Source organism: Osmerus mordax, chromosome 4 (assembly GCF_038355195.1).
Source record: "Osmerus mordax isolate fOsmMor3 chromosome 4, fOsmMor3.pri, whole genome shotgun sequence".
Taxonomy (NCBI): domain Eukaryota; kingdom Metazoa; phylum Chordata; class Actinopteri; order Osmeriformes; family Osmeridae; genus Osmerus; species Osmerus mordax.
Genome location: NC_090053.1, coordinates 22285171 through 22306710, shown reverse-complemented (window position 1 = coordinate 22306710; position 21540 = coordinate 22285171). Strand labels below are relative to the sequence as shown.

Below are 21540 nucleotides of genomic sequence, written 5' to 3'. Positions count from 1 at the left end.
TGGTGTCTCCTTATTCTAGACAGGGTCACACTGCCACAACATTCTCAAGGAGAATGTCAGGGGTTTCATAAAAATGTCAAGAAGTCAACATTCACTTTGTATAAAAACACAACTGAACTGAAATGAGTTGTTTAGAATAGTAGTAATACTATGGTTGGTGTCATAAGCTGCCCACTTCTTAGACACATCCTCTCCTACACATCCTCCAGACGTGAAGGGATGTTTTGGTTTGAAAGTGTCGAACAAAACTCACAACAGAACACGTTTAACGTTCCCATAAAAACGTATACTTTAATGGGATACTTTTATAGGTATTGTATATGGATATTCTGGTTTGACAAGGTTTAAGTTGGTGTTCATTGATCTGGTTGGTTGGAATTAGCTACTCTGAGCATCCTACTGATCCCTGCTCTGAACTGGAATCTCTGGTTGATCCTCTGAATGCATGGAAAATGAAAACACATTTTGTCTAGCTTGAGCAGGTCTGGTGTTGTGGTTCTGGAGGCTGCTCACTTGGAGCCCTGGTGTCGTCTGGGCTGCTGTCTGGCAGGCTGTCCTCTGACGTCACCTGTACACATGAGGGACGATACATCTCTGAGGGACACTGGGACTTGTGTAAAGTGGGCTGGTATGTGTGTTTGTGTGTACTATGTGGAGCATAGGGTTAGGGTTCCCGATTCTTCAGGCCTTGAAGCTGCAACAGAACCAGCCCTCAGTGATGGTGCTCAAGCTACATGACAGTAACCATGGCTACATGACAGTAACATCACTGGCTCCAGGACTTCCTGCCTACCTCTCCTCAGCGCCGCACGTCTCAGGCAGGGCACACTATCCAGAGAGCCAGGGTCCCTCCTGCCATGCTGGGGCTGGGGATGACCATCGGCTTGGTGGTGCTGGAGGTCCCCACGATCTGCACCACAGATCAGCATGCTGAGCAGACGACCAGCAGAGGGCGCCGACACCTCAATGTGTGTTAGATGCTGAAGCGTCTATAACCTCATTCAACACTGAGGACTTCACGTGTATGGTAACGCAGCATTCTTATAAAATTCGAAGGTTAAATCATGAAATGAGTATTGCAAATACTAATGATGGCCATGGTCAAGAGTGTGGTGAGAGAGAGGGGACCTCGGGTCAAATGTATCAAACTATATTCATCCGTAAAGATGCATACGGAGAAAAAGGGAAAACTACGCAACGTTTTTCTCAGATTTATGAACACTGACCCTGCCTACGTGACCGATATCACACATTTGTCTTAATAGATTCCACTTGTGATTGTGGCACGTGAACCAGTTCGTTGTCCACACCCCGTAAACTCATATTTTACCTGACATGGTTGATGAAACACCAATATTTTTTCAGGTTTCTCAATAAACTTCTCAAGTATCAATCACAATCTATTGTCATTAACAATGAATGATTCTTAATGAGAAATGGCTAAGGCAACTAAAACGGTGAAAAAGATTTCCATTTGACTGAATGTCAAATGGAATGTCTTCATTTGCGAGTATCTTGTTTAGGCATGGTTAGGCTAGCAGTTGAGTTAATTTCATTTAAATGTATCAACCCATTGTGCTCTTATCGTAACGTGTACAGTCAATAGCACTTGTATTCGCTTCATCCTACACTTATGGCATCACGATTGAGGGTGGATTGGCTTATCCCCGACCTGTCTGCCAGCTCGCGAAAAGTCCCAGTTGCAGATAACTTTTACAGTCGGTGATCGCGTCTGTAGCCTACATTGCCTATCTAAAATAGACGCGCAAAACGCATTTGGTGGTGTGGTCCAACATAAAACTCCACGCTCAGCTTGGAGGGAGGGAAAACCTTATTGTTGAGAAAACAATTGGTGTCAAGTTCGCTCTGAAAATGGCAGGGGAAAAATGCTCAGCAAAACGAAATATGAATATGAACACAGGACGTTTTTAACAGTGGGAGACAGGGCCGGATGCAGCCTGCTTTGACTGGGGGTGCAGTGAACATTTCTGGGGGGTATCATGATTACGGAAAGGGATCGTATTGTTTTTTATATTACCATTATGTTACCATGTTCGAGTCTGCTTAACGATCCGAGTGTTAATCAGGCCAGACGTTATAAACATTCGGAGCTTAGCCCAAATCTATGACGTATCGGGTTTTATGTGATGCTGGATATGGACCTCCACGATTTAAGCGAGTGCGCCTAGCGCGCGAGCGAAGCTGTTGCTGAAAAGATGTGCTGTTCCGACCTTATGTTTATCACAGCCGCAAGCTGTAGTATGATGTTGTCGCTAACGGTTATTAGCAATGCTAACGTATCCTGCCTGTATCTAGCATCAGTAGCATGTAGGAGAGTGATTTATCGGCAATGGGGCTAACGTTATTTCATGTTCCTGACTGTTTATTTCAAATAAATAACCTGTGTTGTCATGTAAATCTACAATTCAAGATGCATGTTTGTCCAAATCTATTTTTCAGCAAGATAGCTAGAGCTAACTGAAGCTGAGTTTGAATCTTTACATTTACATTTACATTTTACATTTAGTCATTTAGCAGACGCTCTTATCCAGAGCGACTTACAGTAAGTACAGGGACATTCCCCCGAGGCAAGCAGGGTGAAGTGTCTTGCCCAAGAACACAACGTCAGTTGGTATGACCGGGAATCGAACTGGCAACCTTCGGATTACTAGCCCGACTCCCTCACCGCTCAGCCAACTGACTCCCTGAATCACGATAGTTTGTTTGCTAAGCTGTAGTGCTAACCTTACTTACCTAAAGCGATCATGTTTGCTTCGACAACAGAAGTGGAAACAACTAACGTAATAATTTCAAATGTCAATCTGTTTAAAACAGTGTTGTGTATACACGATAGATTTATTTGTAAGTCTCCACCTTTGATGTTTCAGTGAGTGCTGTTGGCCGTGTTGCCTATTTGCTCGCAGCTTCACTCGTTGTAAACCAACCAATCAGCGCGCAGCTCATCTATATATTCATGAGCATACCATAAAAGGAGAAAACCTAGCGTTTTTCCCAGGACAATTTCACAGGAAGCGTCAGCGGGCATAGAAAAGCACCCGGGCCATTTTCAGCCCAACTAATGTTACATACCCTATTCGGAGACCTTAAGGAACAGTGTGAAATACTCAAAAAACCCAGTCAATGACCCCTTTAAAGCAGTCGCTTATGTCGCCGAAAACTATCCATTAGCCATAGTGCCGAGAATGATTTGCAAAAATGATTGGCATCATTTGTAGATAACCTATATAATGTACTCCCATTGTAGATCAAGTAAAACTGTCATTTGTTCCGCATGCACTTTCTGCCTCTCGGTCCCTCTGTGTGACTCTATCAAATCTCTAAACATGGCGTACGCATGGATTGTAAAGTGCGCTGAAGGTACGCAGATTATCACGCCACGTGATTTTTCATCAATCTGAAACTGTAGAAACACCCGTACACGTTTCTACACAGAGAGCCATGGACCCGTTCACGCATGTGCGCCTTCGTACATTTGGCCCCTGGAGCGTCATAAGCATGGTGAGAGAGAGAGGACCTGGAGCGTCATAAGCATGGTGATAGAGAGAGGACCTGGTGTGTCATAAGCATGGTGAGAGAGAGATGACCTGGTGTGTCATAAGCATGGTGAGAGAGAGAGGACCTGGTGTGTCATAAGCATGGTGAGAGAGAGATGACCTGGAGCGTCAGAAGCATGGTGATAGAGAGAGGACCTGGTGTGTCAGAAGCATGGTGAGAGAGAGATGACCTGGTGTGTCAGAAGCATGGTGAGAGAGAGATGACCTGGAGCGTCAGAAGCATGGTGAGAGAGAGAGGACCTGGTGTGTCAAAAGCATGGTGATAGAGAGAGGACCTGGTGTGTCAGGAGCATGGTGAGAGAGAGAGGACCTGGTGTGTCAGAAGCATGGTGATAGAGAGAGGACCTGGGGCCTCATGTATAAACGTTGCGTACGCACAAAAAGCTTGCGTACGCTGGTTTTCACGCACACTTTGTGATGTATAAAGATTTACTTGACGTGAGAATGTGCGGGCCGTCACGGAAACTTTTGAGCAGACGTGAGAATGTGCGGACCGTCCGCAAAGTCTTGTCTGGCTCTGTAACGTGGCGAACTCTAACTGAAAAGTGCCGAAACTCACCAAACATTACAAAATAAAGTTTCCACTACTACGTTTATGACATTGACTATTCAAAAAACATAAAAATACAAGTTTGATCATTAATGTGGATGATCAAATCAAAATGCCACAACCCAAAACGGGAAATATAGTATAGCCTTCTGTTTAATCCGCCACCACTTAATAACTTCTGTTAAACTTGAGGGTGTCAAACGAAAAACGACAAACGACAAAATCACTCAGGAAATGCATGTCACGCTAACCCTATAGCTGCCATGCTGTTACGATGCGCCACCACTCGTTTCTTCATTTAAAGTTTTACATCGGACCATTTCTTTTTAATTTCTTCCATGGTCCGGTTCTCTGAACCCACATCATTTATGGCCCTATAATAATAATAGTGATTTTATTTGTAATGCACTTTACATTTAGCTACATCTCAAAGTGCTACACAATCTCACAGTCACCGTATTTCTTCGAATAAACGCTGCGGCGTTTATTAAATAACGTTCATTTTTGGTGCGGCGTTTATTCGAAGAAATACAGTAATTCAGACAAAGAAATGAGCTCAGGAGCGCATGTATAGTCCATCTGCATATTCATTTATGGGAGGAGGCAAGGCGGGGTCAGTGGCTCGTTCACGTGCGGTCAATCTCACGTTGATTGTGATTTATAAAGGAAAGGTGCGCAGGACCTGGCGTACGACCGGTTTTATACATGTGAATATTTCTGTGCGTAAGTACTTTTCGAGTTTTGGCCGTACGCTATCTTCTGGTATGAAAGCTGCACAATCCTTTATACATGAGGCCCCTGGTGTGTCAGAAGCATGGTGATAGAGAGAGGACCTGGTGTTTCAGAAGCATGGTGAGAGAGAGAGGACCTGGTGTGGTCCTGCTGATGAGTGCGGGGGCGAGGTAGGAGGTCTGGACCTGTGGGTCATCACAGCTTCCGTACACCACCTCCTCCATGCTGCCGTCGCACATCACCACCTCCATGCTGCCGTCGTACATCACCTCCTCCATGCTGCCGTCGTACATCACCACCTCCATGCTGCCTTCGTACACCTCCTCCTCCATGCTGCCGTCGTACACCTCCTCCTCCATGCTGCCGTCGTACACCACCACCTCCATGCTGCCTTCGTACACCTCCTCCTCCATGCTGCCGTCGTACACCTCCTCCTCCATGCTGCCGTCGTACACGTCCTCCTCCATGCTGCCGTCGTACATCACCACCTCCATGCTGCCTTCGTACACCTCCTCCTCCATGCTGCCGTCGTACACCTCCTCCTCCATGCTGCCGTCGTACACCACCTCCTCCATGATGCCGTCGTACACCACCTCCTCCTCCATGCTGCCGTCGTACACCACCTCCTCCATGCTGCCGTCGTACACCTCCTCCTCCATGCTGCCGTCGTACACCTCCTCCTCCATGCTGCCGTCGTACACCACCTCCTCCATGCTGCCGTCGTACACCACCTCCTCCATGCTGCCGTCGTACACCTCCTCCTCCATGCTGCCGTCGTACACCTCCTCCTCCATGCTGCCGTCGTACACCTCTTCCTCCATGCTGCCGTCGTACACCACCACCTCCTCCTCCATGCTGCCGTCGTACACCACCTCCTCCTCCATGCTGCCGTCGTACACCTCCTCCTCCATGCTGCTGTCGTACACCTCCTCCTCCATGCTGCCGTCGTACACCTCTTCCTCCATGCTGCCGTTGTACACCTCCTCCTCCTCCATGCTGCCGTCGTACACCTCCTCCTCCATGCTGCCGTCGTACACCTCCTCCTCCATGCTGCCGTCGTACACCTCTTCCTCCATGCTGCCGTCGTACACCACCACCTCCTCCTCCATGCTGCCGTCGTACACCACCTCCTCCTCCATGCTGCCGTCGTACACCTCCTCCTCCATGCTGCTGTCGTACACCTCCTCCTCCATGCTGCCGTCGTACACCTCTTCCTCCATGCTGCCGTTGTACACCTCCTCCTCCTCCATGCTGCCGTCGTACACCACCTCCTCCATGCTGCCGTCGTACACCACCTCCTCCTCCATGCTGCCGTCGTACACCACCTCCTCCTCCATGCTGCCGTCGTACACCACCTCCTCCATGCTGCCGTCGTACACCTCCTCCTCCATGCTGCCGTCGTACACCACCTCCTCCATGCTGCCGTCGTACACCACCTCCTCCATGCTGCCGTCGTACACCTCTTCCTCCATGCTGCCGTCGTACACCACCACCTCCTCCTCCATGCTGCCGTCGTACACCACCTCCTCCTCCATGCTGCCGTCGTACACCTCCTCCTCCATGCTGCCGTCGTACACCACCTCCTCCTCCATGCTGCCGTCGTACACCACCACCACCTCCTCCTCCATGCTGCCGTCGTACATCACCACCTCCTCCATGCTGCCGTAGTACACCACCTCCTCCTCCATGCTGCCGTCGTACACCACCACCACCTCCTCCTCCATGCTGCCGTCGTACACCCTCTCCTCCTCCATGCTGCCGTCGTACACCTCCTCCTCCATGCTGCCGTCGTACACCACCTCCTCCTCCATGCTGCCGTCGTACACCTCCTCCTCCATGCTGCCGTCGTACACCACCTCCTCCTCCATGCTGCCGTCGTACATCACCACCTCCTCCTCCATGCTGCCGTCGTACATCACCACCTCCTCCTCCATGCTGCCGTCGTACATCACCACCACTTCCTGAGGAGGAGAGAGGGGCTGCTAGCTAGGGAGGAGGAGAGGAGTTGATAGCTAGGGAGGAAGAGAGAGGCGCTGCTAGCTAGGGAGGAGAGGGGCTGCTAGCAAGGGAGGAGAGGAGTTGCTAGCCAGGAAGGAGAGGATTTTCTAGCTAGGGGGGGAGGAGAGGAGTTGCTAGCCAGGGAGGAGGAGAGAGGCGCTGCTAGCTAGGGAGGAGCGGGGCTGCTAGCTAGGGAGGAGAAGAGGGACTGCTAGCTGGGGGCTGGCGGTCAGAGGGTGGTAGCTGGGCCACAAAGTGAATCTACCCTCCCTGCTCTCTGTCACTGTCTAGTCATCATGTCACCTGGATCAAACTGGCTCATTCTAACCACGTTTAGACACTGTCTAGTCATCATGTCAGCTGAATCAAACTGGCTCATTCTAACCACATTTAGACTGCATCCTAAAATGAAATCACATCAAATTGTGGTTCATGTGTTGAATGTGTTTAAACCCCCCAGGTTGTGGTTGACACGTCCAGGCTCTTCACACTGAGACTGATGCAGAGAGAGAAGCCGTTTATCTCACTGGATATACAGATGTGAAACTACAGTTACCAGATCATAAGATGTGCAAAGGTGTCGACACAAAGAGACACATTACTCCCTGTCCAAATAACCCATAATTGCTGTATTAGGCTGTAATGTGTTGAAATGGCTTATAATGTGCTCCATTTTAAGGTGACCAAAATTACAAGCGATTAAGTGTAATTTGCACATATTAAAGCACATATTAGCATTGACTGTGTTCCGTCATCACTTATAATGCACAGCACGGAGATAATCCTGAGATATCGTTAAACTACCCACCAATGACTATCCGGCCTACAGTTTTAATTTCTGTTGCTCAAGAAAACAACCGGATGTGTAGTACAAAACGACATTCATGGTTCATGAGAAGAAAAATACGTTACACCCTACTGTTCTGTTCCTACAGTACACATGACACGCCCGAATGTTTCTGTCCCTCTCCCCAGGGCTGAGTGCCCGTCCTGGGGCCCAGTGCCTCAACCCTTAGCCCGTCTCAGGGTTGAGGCACTGGGCCCCAGGGCTGAGTGCCCGTCCTGGGGCCCAGTGCCTCAACCCTCAGCCCGTCTCAGGGTTGAGGCACTGGGCCCCAGGGCTGAGTGCCCGTCCTGGGGCCCAGTGCCTCAACCCTTAGCCCGTCTCAGGGTTGAGTACCTTGACACATGTTACCTTGACCATGCCGGATATGATGTGGTGGATCCCATGCCGAGCCTCCTTCTCCTGGATGATGGTGTACAGCAACTTGGCCACCCTCTGGAACAACAGCGGCCAATCAGGACCAAGACACTCAACACCTCATCTGAGTGGAACTAGGGGCCAAATGTATCAAACTGTGTATATTCATCCATAAAAATATGCATACGGAGAAAAAGGGAAAACTACGCAACGTTTTTCTAATTTTTATGAACAATAAACTTATCAATTAACCCATTGTGATACAATGAATGATTCTTAATGAGAAATAGCTAAGGCAACAAATAAAACTTCACTGAATGTGAATTGGAGATCTTAATTTGTGAAATAGGAGGAGCATCTTGTTTGGTGGGGGTGGATTGGCTTATCCCCGACCTGTCTGCCAGTTCCCGCTGAAATGACCCAAATTCACACGTTTTCTTTTTGGCTGAATAGGCTAAAGTGAGATCATTGGCATAATTTGTAGATAACCTATATAATGTACTCCCATTGTAGATCAAGTAAAACTGTAATTTGTTCCGCATGCACTTTCTCTCTGCCTCTCGGTCCCTCTGTGCGGCTCTATCACATCTCTAAGCATGGTGTACGCATGGGTTCTAAAGTGCGCTGAAGGTACGCAGATTATCACGCCACGTAATTTTTCATTAATCTGAAACTGTAGAAACACCCGTACACGAGTATGTAATGTTGGTTGGGCTGAAAATGGCCCGGGTGCTGTTCTATGAGCCCTGATGCATCCTGTGAAATAGCCCTGTAAAAAAACGAGAGGTTTTTTCCCTTTTATGGTATGCGCATGAATAGATAGTAAGCTGCGCGCTGATTGGTTGGTTTACAACGAGTGAAGCTGCGGAGCAAAGACGCCACACGGCCAACAGCACTCACCGTTAGCACTAGGGGTGGAACGGTACATGTATTCGTACCGAACCGTACGGTACGGGCGTCACGGTTCGGTGCATAAAATTACACGGAGAATACACGGTATAAAATAAATAAAACTTGCGTGCAAATTAATTAATGTCATGCGGAACTACTGTTAGATACTTGTGTACTTTAGGGATATCTAATCTGTAGCTCTGAAGCTCTGATTGGCGCCGCCGTGAGTCAGAGATAGGCTAGCTAGCAGCACTAAGGACAAGTATGGCGAGTGGTGGCGACCCACGAGAGATAGAGGACCAGCCGGCATTTTTAAGATTGCGAGTTTGGGAAAACTTCGGTTTCCCATTCAGTTACAGTAGTACAGGCGAGAGAGTGGTGGATAAGACAAGCACTGTGTGTCGGCATTTTTCAGCAGTTGTGGGCAGTGACATGCAGTCTGGGTAGGCAAGGTAGGCACTGCCTACCCTGCCAAAATTGAAACGTAATTTTTTTTTATTAAATCATTTTATTTAGCAGTTACGCATAATCAAATAAAAAAAAAATCAGAATAAGTAGTGCTTTTACTGTCTGTTCACTGCGGTTGACAAGCAAAAAACTCACTTGCGCAATTCGATCCTGTATTCTTAAACATGTACAGTACCAGTCAAAAGTTTGGACACATTTTCCCATTCAAGTGCCTAGCCTCTTACTGACATCACCGCACGTCACTGGTTGTGGGGTATGTGAGTGGAAATACAACATGCTAACGCATATAACACATCTGGCGTGTGCTAAATGACTAAAAATATCCGACGCCATCACCCAGGTGTGCCAATCACTGGAACGAGACAAACATTTTTTTTCAACTTCTCCTCCCGACAGTGCTTAACCAGCCATTAGATACACATACAAATAGGGCCCAAAAAAATACTGACGCAATCGGTATTTACGTGTCCTCTTCAATGCGCCGTATTCACTCGTAGAGGAACCTGGTTTGCTTTGCTTTTCCCTCCATTGTACCGAACTCGTACCGAACCGTGATGTCTGAACCGCGGTATGAACCGAACCGTGACTTCAGTGTACCGTTCCACCCCCTAGTTAGCACTACAGCTTAGCAAACAAACTATCGTGATTCAACTCAGCTTCAGTTAGCTCTAGCTATCTTGCTGAAAAATAGATCTGGAAAAACATGCATCTTGAATTGTATATTTACATGACAACACAGGTTATTTATTTGAATGAAACACAGTCGGGAACATGAAATGTCATTAGCCCCATTTACATTTAGTCTTTTTTTTTTTTTAGCAGAAGCCCCATTGCCAATAAACTAAATCATCACACATTCTACCGATGCTAGATACAGGCAGGATACGTTAGCATTGCTAATAACTGTTAGCGACAACATCATACTACAGCTTGCGGTTGTGATGAACATAAGGCCGAAACAGCACCTCTTTTCAGCAACAGCTTCATAGCAAATCCTGCTTTACATTGTCCCAGGTTTTCAAAACTGTCCTTGGTGAAATGGTTCGAGCAAATGTGTAATTGAGGGTCGAACTGCACAGGGATCTTCTCATAGATAAACATCACATCCCGTGGAGGTGTCAATGTACTTTGAGGTTCACTGTATGTCCATTTTACCCACCGAACTGTTGTTATTCAACTATGACAAGGTAATCTCGGTTTTAAATCAATGACCCCGTTAAGGGAGGTGGTACCCTGATGAAGGTGGTCTCCTTGTGGTGGTGGAGCCGGGGCAGGCTCTGAAGCAGCTGCTCTGCCGTGGGGGCGGAGGGGGTGGTGGAGCCGGGGCAGGCTCTGAAGCAGCTGCTCTGCCGTGGGGGTGGAGGGGGTGGTGGAGCCGGGGCAGGCTCTGAAGCAGCTGCTCTGCCGTGGGTGGTGTTATACACTCGTGGTGTTATACAGTAGTGGCTGTACTGGGCTTCATACATCATTCCAGCCTAGGAGGCAGGTTCACAAAAAAGAACTAGAGTTCAATACAAGAGGTGAAGACGAGATCCATGATAGGGTTAGGGTTATAATTCAGTACTGTACAGTACCCTAACCCTATACAGTACTGTACTGTACTAACTCTAACCCCAATACAGTACTGTACAGTACTAACCCTAACCCTATAAAGTACTGTACAGTACCCTAACTCCAATACAGTACTGTACTAGGGGTACTATACAGTACTGTACAAGATTTACTGTACAGTACTGTAATAGAGGTACTGTACAGTACTGTAATAGTGGTACTGTACAGGACTGTACAATAGGTACTGTACAGTACTGTAATAGAGGTAATGTACAGGACTGTAATAAAGGTACTGTACAGGACTGTACAAGAGGTACTGTACAGTAATGTAATAGAGGTACTGTACAGTTAGGGTTAGTCTACTGTAGGGTTAGGGTTAGTCTACTGTTGTCGACTCTGTCTCATCTAAGACGCCCCTAACCCTAACCCTGGCCTGTCTGGTTTCACTGAGATCACAGCTCGTGTGGTTAGGGTACTGCACTGAGATCACAGCTCGTGTGGTTAGGGTACTGCACTGAGATCACAGCTCGTGTGGTTAGGGTACTGCACTGAGATCACAGCTCGTGTGGTTAGGGTACTGCACTGAGATCACAGCTCGTGTGGTTAGGGTACTGCACTGAGATCACAGCTCGTGTGGTTAGGGTACTGCACTGAGATCACAGCTCGTGTGGTTAGGGTACTGCACTGAGATCACAGCTCGTGTGGTTAGGGTACTGCACTGAGATCACAGCTCGTGTGGTTAGGGTACTGCACTGAGATCACAGCTCGTGTGGTTAGGGTACTGCACTGAGATCACAGCTCGTGTGGTTAGGGTACTGCACTGAGATCACAGCTCGTGTGGTTAGGGTACTGCACTGAGATCACAGCTCGTGTGGTTAGGGTACTGCACTGAGATCACAGCTCGTGTGGTTAGGGTACTGCACTGAGATCACAGCTCGTGTGGTTAGGGTACTGCACTGAGATCACAGCTCGTGTGGTTAGGGTACTGCACTGAGATCACAGCTCGTGTGGTTAGGGTACTGCACTGAGATCACAGCTCGTGTGGTTAGGGTACTGCACTGAGATCACAGCTCGTGTGGTTAGGGTACTGCACTGAGATCACAGCTCGTGTGGTTAGGGTACTGCACTGAGATCACAGCTCGTGTGGCCTGTCTGAGATGGCGATCTCTGGATAGTCTCTCTGTAGCATTCCTGAGGAGAGAGGAGGGGACACCATGTATCCACCACAGAGCTCCTTCCCTCCTTCTGTCCCAGTAGTGAAGCCCATATGTGGACTGGTCTGACATTGCTTATCCTCATCAACAGGAAGTGATGAGTTTGCATACTGTGCTGTGTGCTTCCCCACAGCAGGGTCCCAGAGGAGATGGAAGGTGTGTGTGTGGGTGTGCAGGGGGGATGGAAGGTGTGTGTGTGGGTGTGCAGGGGGGATGGAAGGTGTGTGTGTGGGTGTGCAGGGGGGATGGAAGGTGTGTTTGTGTGTGTGGGGGGTCTTATTATAGCACTGTGTCCCACTGTGTCCTTGTATTGCTACCCAGAACACATTAGGATCCTAACCCTAACCATCAGGACAGCTCCTTACAGCTCCTCAGAGGAGTTGCCTGACTAGCGGATGTCCTTTTCTCAGGCTTTTATGGGTTACAATGGCCTGGTAGTTACAGCTCCTTCCCTCTAGATTTACTGTCAGACACAATCATCATCTCGGCAGCTGTGTCCCTGTTGCCTTTGATGGCTGATGGCTGAAGAGACCATTGTGAATGGAAATACAGTCATAGCCTTGATCATACTACTGCAAATCCCTCACAGCGTAGGCCTATGACCTGGAACAACAGCTGGAGTTAGGTAAGGTTTCACAGTGGAATGATTGGCATGGACAATATTTCATGTTCATATTATCATGAAATACCTCATGTATTGTAGAAAAGCCAATGGATTCAATCTTTGGAGTTTGGCAATGAAAAAGCACAGTGTTATCATATTATTATATTATAATATTATATATAATATTATATAATATATATATATATATTATATATAATATAATATTATTAGGGGACAGACAGACAGACAGGGAGGTAGCTAAGGCTGGGAGTCAGGTGGCTGAGCGGTTAGGGAATTGGGCTAGTAATCTGAAGGTTGCCAGTTCGATTCCCGGCCGTGCAAAATGACGTTGTGTCCTTGGGCAAGGCACTTCATCCTACTTGCCTCGGGGGGAATGTCCCTGTACTTACTGTAAGTCGCTCTGGATAAGAGCATCTGCTAAATGACTAAATGTAAATATTATATTGATATAATCAAATATCACACGATTCTTTTGCATATCATGCATAAGGTAACATGTCTGTTGTTATCATACACACATTTCAAAGTTCAGCCTTATTGGGTTAAGTTGGAAGTGACATGGTAACTAAATAGTGCTGGATACAAACTGCATGATTTGAGACCAGATCTATTTAGACTTTAGACAGAGGCTGACTGTGTATGTGACTGGGAATCATAAGAAAACAGCAGGTCCTGTAATTTTGTATCTATAGTAGCCTAACCCTAACCCTTTTGTATCTATAGTAGCCTAACCCTTTTGTATCTATAGTAGCCCAACCCTAACCCTTTTGTATCTATAGTAGCTAACTAACCCTAAAAATCTGATCTTCTATAAGGATGTACTGTATGGTTGTGGAAACTGTACACGCTGAAGGTCTGTCTTACCTAGCTTTCTGTCTGTCTCCTAGCCTTACCTAGCTCCCTGTCTGTCTGTCTCCTAGCCTTATATTTACATTTAGTCGTTTACCAGACGCTCTCCAGAGCGACTTACAGTAAGTACAGGGACATTCCCCCGAGGCAAGTAGGGTGAAGTGCCTTGCCCAAAGACACAACGTCATTTGGCACGGCCGGGAATCGAACTGGCAACCTTCAGATTACTAGCCCGATTCCCTAACCGCTCAGCCACCTGACTCCCAACCTTAGCTACCTCCCTCCCTGTCTGTCTGTCTGTCTGTCTGTCCCCTAGCCTTACCTAGTTCCCTGTTTGTCTGTCTGTCCCCTAGCTTTACCTAGCTCCCCGTCTGTCTGTCTGTCTTCTAGCCTTACCTAGCTCCCTGTCTGTCTGTCTGTCTGTCTGTCCCATAGCCTTACCTAGCTCCCTGTCTGTCTGTCTCCTAGCCTTACCTAGCTCCCTGTCTGTCTGTCTCCTAGTCTTACCTAGCTCCCTGTCTGTCTTCGTGTCTGTCTGTCTGTCTCCTAGTCTTACCTAGCTCCCTGTCTGTCTGTCTCCTAGCCTTACCTAGCTCCCTGTCTGTCTGTGTGTCTGTCTGTCTCCTAGCGGTATCTAGCTCCCTGGTTGCATCCTGTGTGTTTCTAGAATCTCTTTCAGTTTCTGCAACACAACAGGCCGCATGCTGATTTCAACCCTCCCATTAATAACCAAAGTTTAGCTTGTCTGCATAATACATACACACATAATACATACACACATAATACACACTCATAGTACACACACTCATCCTAACACAGAGACTTGGTCCACCTTGGAGATGCTAATGTCGTCTGAGATGTGGTCTATGATCCTGCCGACAGCCTCTTCTCCTACCACGTAGCCCTTGCCGATGTAGTAGCCAAGGCTCAGCTGCTTGTGGATCTGGAGGTTGGTGAGAGCGATCATCTTGGGGATCAGAACCTGGAACAGAGGCAGTGTGAAGGACAGAGGCAGTGTGAAGAGCAGAGGCAGTGTGAAGGTTGTGTCTGTGCAACTCAATATCACAACACTGCAGCTGCAACACTCCAACTGCTACAACGACACAATGTGTTAATTCTACAGAATCTTTTATACAAATCCACATACTGACGTGAATCAAACCTGCAACATGTTGATTGCCAATGAAATGCTCTACCACTGAGCTATAAGCACCCCATCTCACCACTTCATCTTAAGGACCCAGATTCAGGCTGTAATCATTCATGGGCTGAAGACATCTTGTGGATGAACATGAGTGTAACAGGAATAATGGGTGTTTCATGGCGTACCTTGGTCAGATGAAAAACCCGAAGCATTGATGGTGTGGAGGTCGTCCCTGTCCACCAGGCCCTGGACGATGATGTCCACAAGGGCCAGGATCAGCACCACCAGGTCCAGGTGGTTCCAAGGGTCCAAGAGTTAATCTTTCCTCATGGCCAGCACCTGCAGAGCACAGACACCTGCTACCACCACCCATCCATATCCTGACCCACCCATCCATCTCCTGGCCCACCCATCCATCTCCTGGCCCACCCATCCATCTCCTGACCCACCCACCCATCTCCTGACCCACCCATCCATCTCCTCAACCATCCATCCATCTCCTGACCCACCCATCCATCTCCTGACCCACCCATCCATCTCCTGACCCACCCATCCATCTCCTGACCCACCCATTCATCTCCTCAACCATACATCCATCTCCTGACCCACCCATCCATCTTCTGACCCACCCATCCATCTCCTCAACCATCCATCTCCTGACCCACCCACCCATCTCCTGACCCACCCATCCATCTCCTCAACCATCCATCCATCCCCTGACCACCCATCCATCTCCTCAACCATCCATTCATCTCCTGACCCACCCATCCATCTCCTGACCCACCCATCCATCTTCTCAACCATCCATCCATCTCCTGACCCACCCATCCATCCCATGACCCACCCATCCATCTCCTGACCCATCCATCTCCTGACCCACCCATCCATCTCCTCAACCATCCATCCATTTGTATCTTTACCCATCCACCCATCTCTTTTCCCCATGAGCTACATGTCTGTACTGAACACCATGAGCTATATGTCTGTACTGAACACCATGAGCTACATGTCTGTACTGAACACCATGAGCTACATGTCTGTTTGCAGATGCCTCACCTGGACAGCTGGTCAGTTTGTCCACTTTGTTGTCCAGCCAGTCCTCTAATCTCCTCTTCAGGGTGACAAACATGCCCTTCAGCTCCCAGTACTTCTGGATGTCCTGTACACTCATGAACCTGGTCAGGAAGGCCACCCCAATAAAAAATATTTTTTTAATGCATTTAGCAGACGCTTTTATCCAAAGCGACTTCCAAGGGAGAGCTTTACAAAAGTGCATAGGTCACTGATCATAACAACGAGATAGCCCCAAACATTGCGGGTAGCCAAAACATGAAGCATGTATTGTGAAAAACCAAGTAAGTCCCAAAGGGAAGAACCATAAGAGCATGTAGTTAAACAAGTTACAATTAAACAACATGAAACTCAATCTTCCCATGGAAAAATATTATTTGTACATTACAGAACATTTCAATAAATAACATTAATGTTACTGTTTAATTTAAACTACAATGTTATAGCCTAATCATTTACCATAGGGAGTACTGTACCCCCCTACTTGGGTTTTGATTCGCCTCCAGGACGCCACCCCATTGCCACCCCTAGATCCGCCCCTGGTGCAGGGGAAGGCACTATGGAAAGACTGTAGGGAGTATATGTTCTGCATTAGGCTGGGTGTAGGGGAAGGCACTATGGACAGACTGTAGGGAGTATATGTTCTGCATTAGGCTGGGTGCAGGGGAAGGCACTATGGACAGACTGTAGGGAGTATGTGTTCTGCATTAGGCTGGGTGCAGGGGAAGGCACTATGGACAGACTGTAGGGAGAATATGTTCTGCATTAGGCTGGGTACAGGGGAAGGCACTATGGACAGACTGTAGGGAGTATGTGTTCTGCATTAGGCTGGGTGCAGGGGAAGGCACTATGGACAGACTGTAGGGAGTATGTAAATGATCATTTACTGTAATGTGTAAAGGAGTATACAGTATAATGGAGAATATGAGGCGGTGTGTAAAGGAGTTATATGAGATTCTGGATAAGATCACGCCTCCCATTTATAATTGTTCTGTATACAGTAGTATGACCTACCTGACAGTGTGTTCCTGCTCTCAGCACCCAGCCCTCTCAATCCCCAGCCCTCTATCAGTTATCCAGGCTTCTGCCCCCCCCCAACATTCTGCATTATCATTCTCTATCTATGTCTCATGCATTCATTTCTTCCTTCAATAAAACGTCTAAACGGTTTTCAGTTATTGGCATTGGCTTTAAACTAGACGATGCCAATGCACAGTAGGTGCTGTTCTATATCTGCCACCGAGAGGGAATTGATCTTACCTGGACCACTTCCACACTCACAGGCCCCGTGGGACACCTGAACCTGAACCCAGCTGAGATGGAAACATCTAAGAGGTGCTTAAACCAAGTACATAATGAACAGCAATTACTGGGGGTTTTTCTTTTGTAAAGGGTCCCCAACACGCCTGTCAATCAGAACTCAACATGCTTCATTACACACATCAACATTGCCAGGAAGGAGACTGAGTTTTCTAATTCATGTGTTGCATTTATGAACATTAAGTTGCATCATTGTTATGGCAGTGTGTATATCTCTAGGAAGTGCTATGTAAACACTGGCTGGTGGAAAAACGCTTTATATGGTTCATCAACTGGTCCATTTACTGCTGACAGATTTGACCCTGTGACCTCTGACCTCCAGACAGGAAGTGAAAAGCAGAGACTTCCTTCCCTTTGTGTTCAGGCACGTTCTCCACCGTGTTTCTGAGGGTCCTGGCAGCCTGGGTAGAACATCCCAGAGCCGTACTGCTTCCAGTAACTAATCTGCAGGGGGAACCAGACAGTGAGCACCTTGCCGGCACAGTGCACCAGGACAGAGCATGGCTCTCTTTTACAGTGAGCATCTTGCCGGCACAGTGCACCAGGACAGAGCATGGCTCTCTTTTACAGTTTTTCTCAATTGTTTACACACAAATACTGGTACTTGAGACACAATGACCCCATGAACCAATTCTGCTAAACTGAAAGCACAATTCCTGCTTTACACTCAAATTGCAGTTCTAAAACACACTTTTTTCAAAACACTACACACAATTCTCTGCATTTGGCACAATTTTCATGAAGAAAATCTTTTGTTTTCACAAGGAACACACTGCCATTCAAATACACACACTGACTCATCGCATGGTCAAACACCTGTCACACAGTTTTACAATTAGCAGTCAGAGCTTTAGCATAAAAGGGCAACAGGTGACCTCTTCTGTTTTTGAGCAATGGATGCCAACATTGGAAACAGAGGCAGAGGAGTGAGAGTAAGAGGAGGAGGACGGGGAGGACGAGGATGAGGAAGGCCAAGGACCATAATCTCTGATGAGATCCGAGGCGCTTTGGTTGACCATGTAGTCAACCATGGTCTAACAATGAGGGAGGCTGGGCAAAGAGTACTGCCCAATTTGAGCAGGTACACTGTAGCATCCATCATCCGGACTTTCCGAAATGAGAATAGGTAAGAAATCTAGCTAACGTCAACACAAAAAATAAATAAATATAAAATGATAAATCTAGACAAGTGACTTTTGTGCATGGACAAGTGAAACGTTAATGTACTTCTCCAAAGGACAAGAGCCTCAAAGAGTTAATGTGGAGCCCTGGTCTCAGGTCGATACTGATAGGAGTGAAGAAAACCAGAGAAAGGCTAAGGAGTCTAACTTTCAAACCTAATGTTATTACAGAACATATTTCAGACAAACAGAACTTTCAACCCCATACCAAATTGTTTTATGAATGATTTCTCAACTGGACCTGCGTACTAAACATTCCAAAATGCAGGAATCATCATGTCTAAATAATGTCACGAGTCAACATTATATGGTGTGCTGTCTTAAAGGCTTTGATTCGCATAGTCCTGTAAATAACTCTAAACACTATGAATACTATGTATCCTTCCTTAAGTATTCCTGTAAATACTAATAACATATACAATAATGTTCCTAATGAAAGTATTTGTAGGAGAAAGTCTGGAGGTGAGAGAGGGGAGGACTGGGCTCTCAGGAGAAAGTCTGGAGGTGAGAGAGGAGGCAAGATGGAGCCAACAGAAGGTTGGATCCCATGGCTGCCGGGGTGTAGGGCTGCTGGGATGTAAAGGTGCCGGGGTGTAGGGGTGTAGGGCTGCCGGGGTGTAGGGCTGCTGGGGTGTAGGGCTGCCGGGGTGTAGGGCTGCCGGGGTGTAGGGCTGCCGGGGTGTAGGGCTGCCGGGGTGTAGGGCTGTAGGGGTGTAGGGTGTAGGGGTGTAGGGCTGCCGGGGTGTAGGGCTGCCGAGGTGTAGGGCTGCCGGGGTGTAGGGCTGCCGGGGTGTAGGGCTGTAGGGCTGCCGGGGTGTAGGGCTGTAGGGGTGTAGGGCTGCCGGGGTGTAGGGCTGTAGGGGTGTAGGGCTGCCGGGGTGTAGGGCTGTAGGGGTGTAGGGCTGCCGGGGTGTAGGGCTGCCGGGGTGTAGGGGAGTAGGGCTGTAGGGGTGTAGGGCTGCCGGGGTGTAGGGGTGTAGGGCTGCCGGGGTGTAGGCTGTAGGGGTGTAGGGCTGTAGGGGTGTAGGGCTGCCGGGGTGTAGGGCTGCCGGGGTGTAGGGCTGTAGGGGTGTAGGGCTGTAGGGGTGTAGGGCTGCCGGGGTGTAGGGGTGTAGGGCTGCCGGGGTGTAGGGCTGTAGGGGTGTAGGGGTGTAGGGCTGCCGGGGTGTAGGGCTGCCGGGGTGTAGGGGTGTAGGGCTGTAGGGCTGTAGGGGTGCCGGGGTGTAGGGCTGTAGGGGTGTAGGGCTGCCGGGGTGTAGGGCTGCCGGGGTGTAGGGGTGTAGGGGTGTAGGGCTGCCGGGGTGTAGGGTGTAGGGAATGCTCTTGTCACAGTCAGGACATGTGGTCATCCTGGCAATCGGGCTGAACTCCTCCATGTTCACCTGACACACACACGCATGCACACACACACACACACGCATACACATGCATACACATACGCACACACATAAATTAGATACCATTCAACACTGCTTCAATTCACATGTGTATAAAACTCGGACTTCTTCTTTAAGTGTGTTTGTGCTTGTGGTGAGGTGTCATGGTACCCTGTCATCAGGGGTTCCCAGCCAGGAAGCGGTCCATCTTCAGCAGGCTCAGGGGGTTGTGAGTGCTCTACGGATCAGCTTGACAGAGCAGTTTGTTAAGTTTGCTGACGACACAACCATCGTGGGCCTCATCTCTGACAGTGACGAGTCAGCCTACTGAGAGGTTGATACCCTGACATCATGGTGTCAGGACAATAACCTCTCTCTCAACGTCAGCAAGACCAAGGAGATGAGGAGGAGGAGCATGCACCCCTACACATCAACGGATTTGAAGTGGAGAAGGTCAGCTGCTTCAAGTTCCTCGGGATGAACATCAGCAATGATCTTACCAGATCTGTTCACACGGACAAGGGGGTCAAAGCGGCCCGTAAAAGCCTCTTCTTCCTGAGGAGACTGAAGAAGTTCGTCATGAACTCAGTCACTTTGACAGATGCACTATAGAGAGCATTCTGTCTGGTTGCATCACAGTGTGGTATGGGAGCTGCACAGACAGGGACCGCAAGTCCCTACGTAGTGTGGTCCGTTCTGCTGAGTTCATCATCAGCAGGAAGCTCCCAGCCCTACAGGACACCTACCGCACACGTTGCCTCAAGAAAGCTGGCAGGATTCTAAGAGACTGTTACCGCCCATCCTTCAGTCTCTTTACCCCATTGCCCTCTGGCAGGCGTTACCGCCGCACGGTCGCGCACAGGCAGACTGGACAACAGTTTCTATCCAAGGGCCATCAGGCTTCTGAATGGACATTGATATGGACAGTGATTCACTTCATACTAGTCACTTTACACACTGTCACTTTCAGCTACTGGTTGCACTATCAGTAACATTGCACTACTGTACTTCACTGTACTTCGCCATCAGGCTCCTGAATGGACATTGACATGGTCATTCTTTAGCTTTTTGGGGGGGGGAGCTGCAGGATCCAGGATCCAGGGAAGGGAGAGCTACAGGATCCAGGATCCAGGGGAGGGAGAGCTGCAGGATCCAGGATCCAGGGAAGGGAGAGCTACAGGATCCAGGATCCAGGGGAGGGAGAGCTGCAGGATCCAGGGCAGGGAGAGCTGCAGGATCCAGGGCAGGGAGAGCTGCAGGATCCAGGATCCAGGGGAGGGAGAGCTGCAGAATCCAGGGCAGGGAGAGCTGCAGGATCCAGGATCCAGGGCAGGGAGAGCTGCAGGATCCAGGATCCAGGGCAGGGAAAGCTGCAGGATCCAGGGCAGGGAGAGCTGCAGGATCCAGGGCAGGGCGAGCCTAGACTACTTGTTCTGAGCAGGTGTTGTCAGTGAACAGGCTGTAAAACTGTTGGTTTAGTTACAGACACTCATGAAAAACTGATGCTAATTATCTGGGAAACATGTTCTAACATTTTCTAAGTTGTCATTGTTTGTGTCAAACAAGTTGTGAATTAGTTGTAACATTAAAACATGAGATCATAACTTACTCTGTGCTCAAAGTGATGCTCGAGCTCCAGTGGTTTCCTAGGTGAACGAAACTTTCGGAAGACGTTAGGTGCCTTTGACTTCATGCAGCGCCGGCGTCGCCTGCAGCCGCCTACAGCCCGGCTGACATGAAGCAGCCCATGGCATTCTCAGCTTCAAGGCAGCCGGCTGTCGGCGCCGCCAGCGC

At 48.5% G+C, this 21540-nt stretch overlaps 1 protein-coding gene across 1 annotated transcript; it reads right to left on the bottom strand.

Moving 5' to 3' along the window:
* Nucleotides 1–17549: 17549 nt before the first annotated feature.
* On the bottom strand, nt 17550–19746 carry LOC136942306 (uncharacterized). The gene is made up of 2 exons (XM_067235156.1): nt 18958–19746; nt 17550–17633 (listed from the first exon to the last, which is right to left on the bottom strand). The coding sequence occupies exons 1-2, from the start codon at nt 19744–19746 to the stop codon at nt 17550–17552; spliced, it is 873 nt and encodes a 290-aa protein (XP_067091257.1).
* Between the last annotated feature and the right edge of the window lie 1794 nt (nt 19747–21540).

Bases quoted from the DNA above. Each gene is read 5' to 3' on its own strand.
- LOC136942306 (XM_067235156.1), bottom strand. From the start codon at position 19,746: ATGGAGGAGTTCAGCCCGATTGCCAGGATGACCACATGTCCTGACTGT. The intron at 17,634-18,957 runs GCACCTTTACAT...TTCCCCCTGCAG, and splicing joins CCCTACACCCCTACACCCCG to ATTAGTTACTGGAAGCAGTA.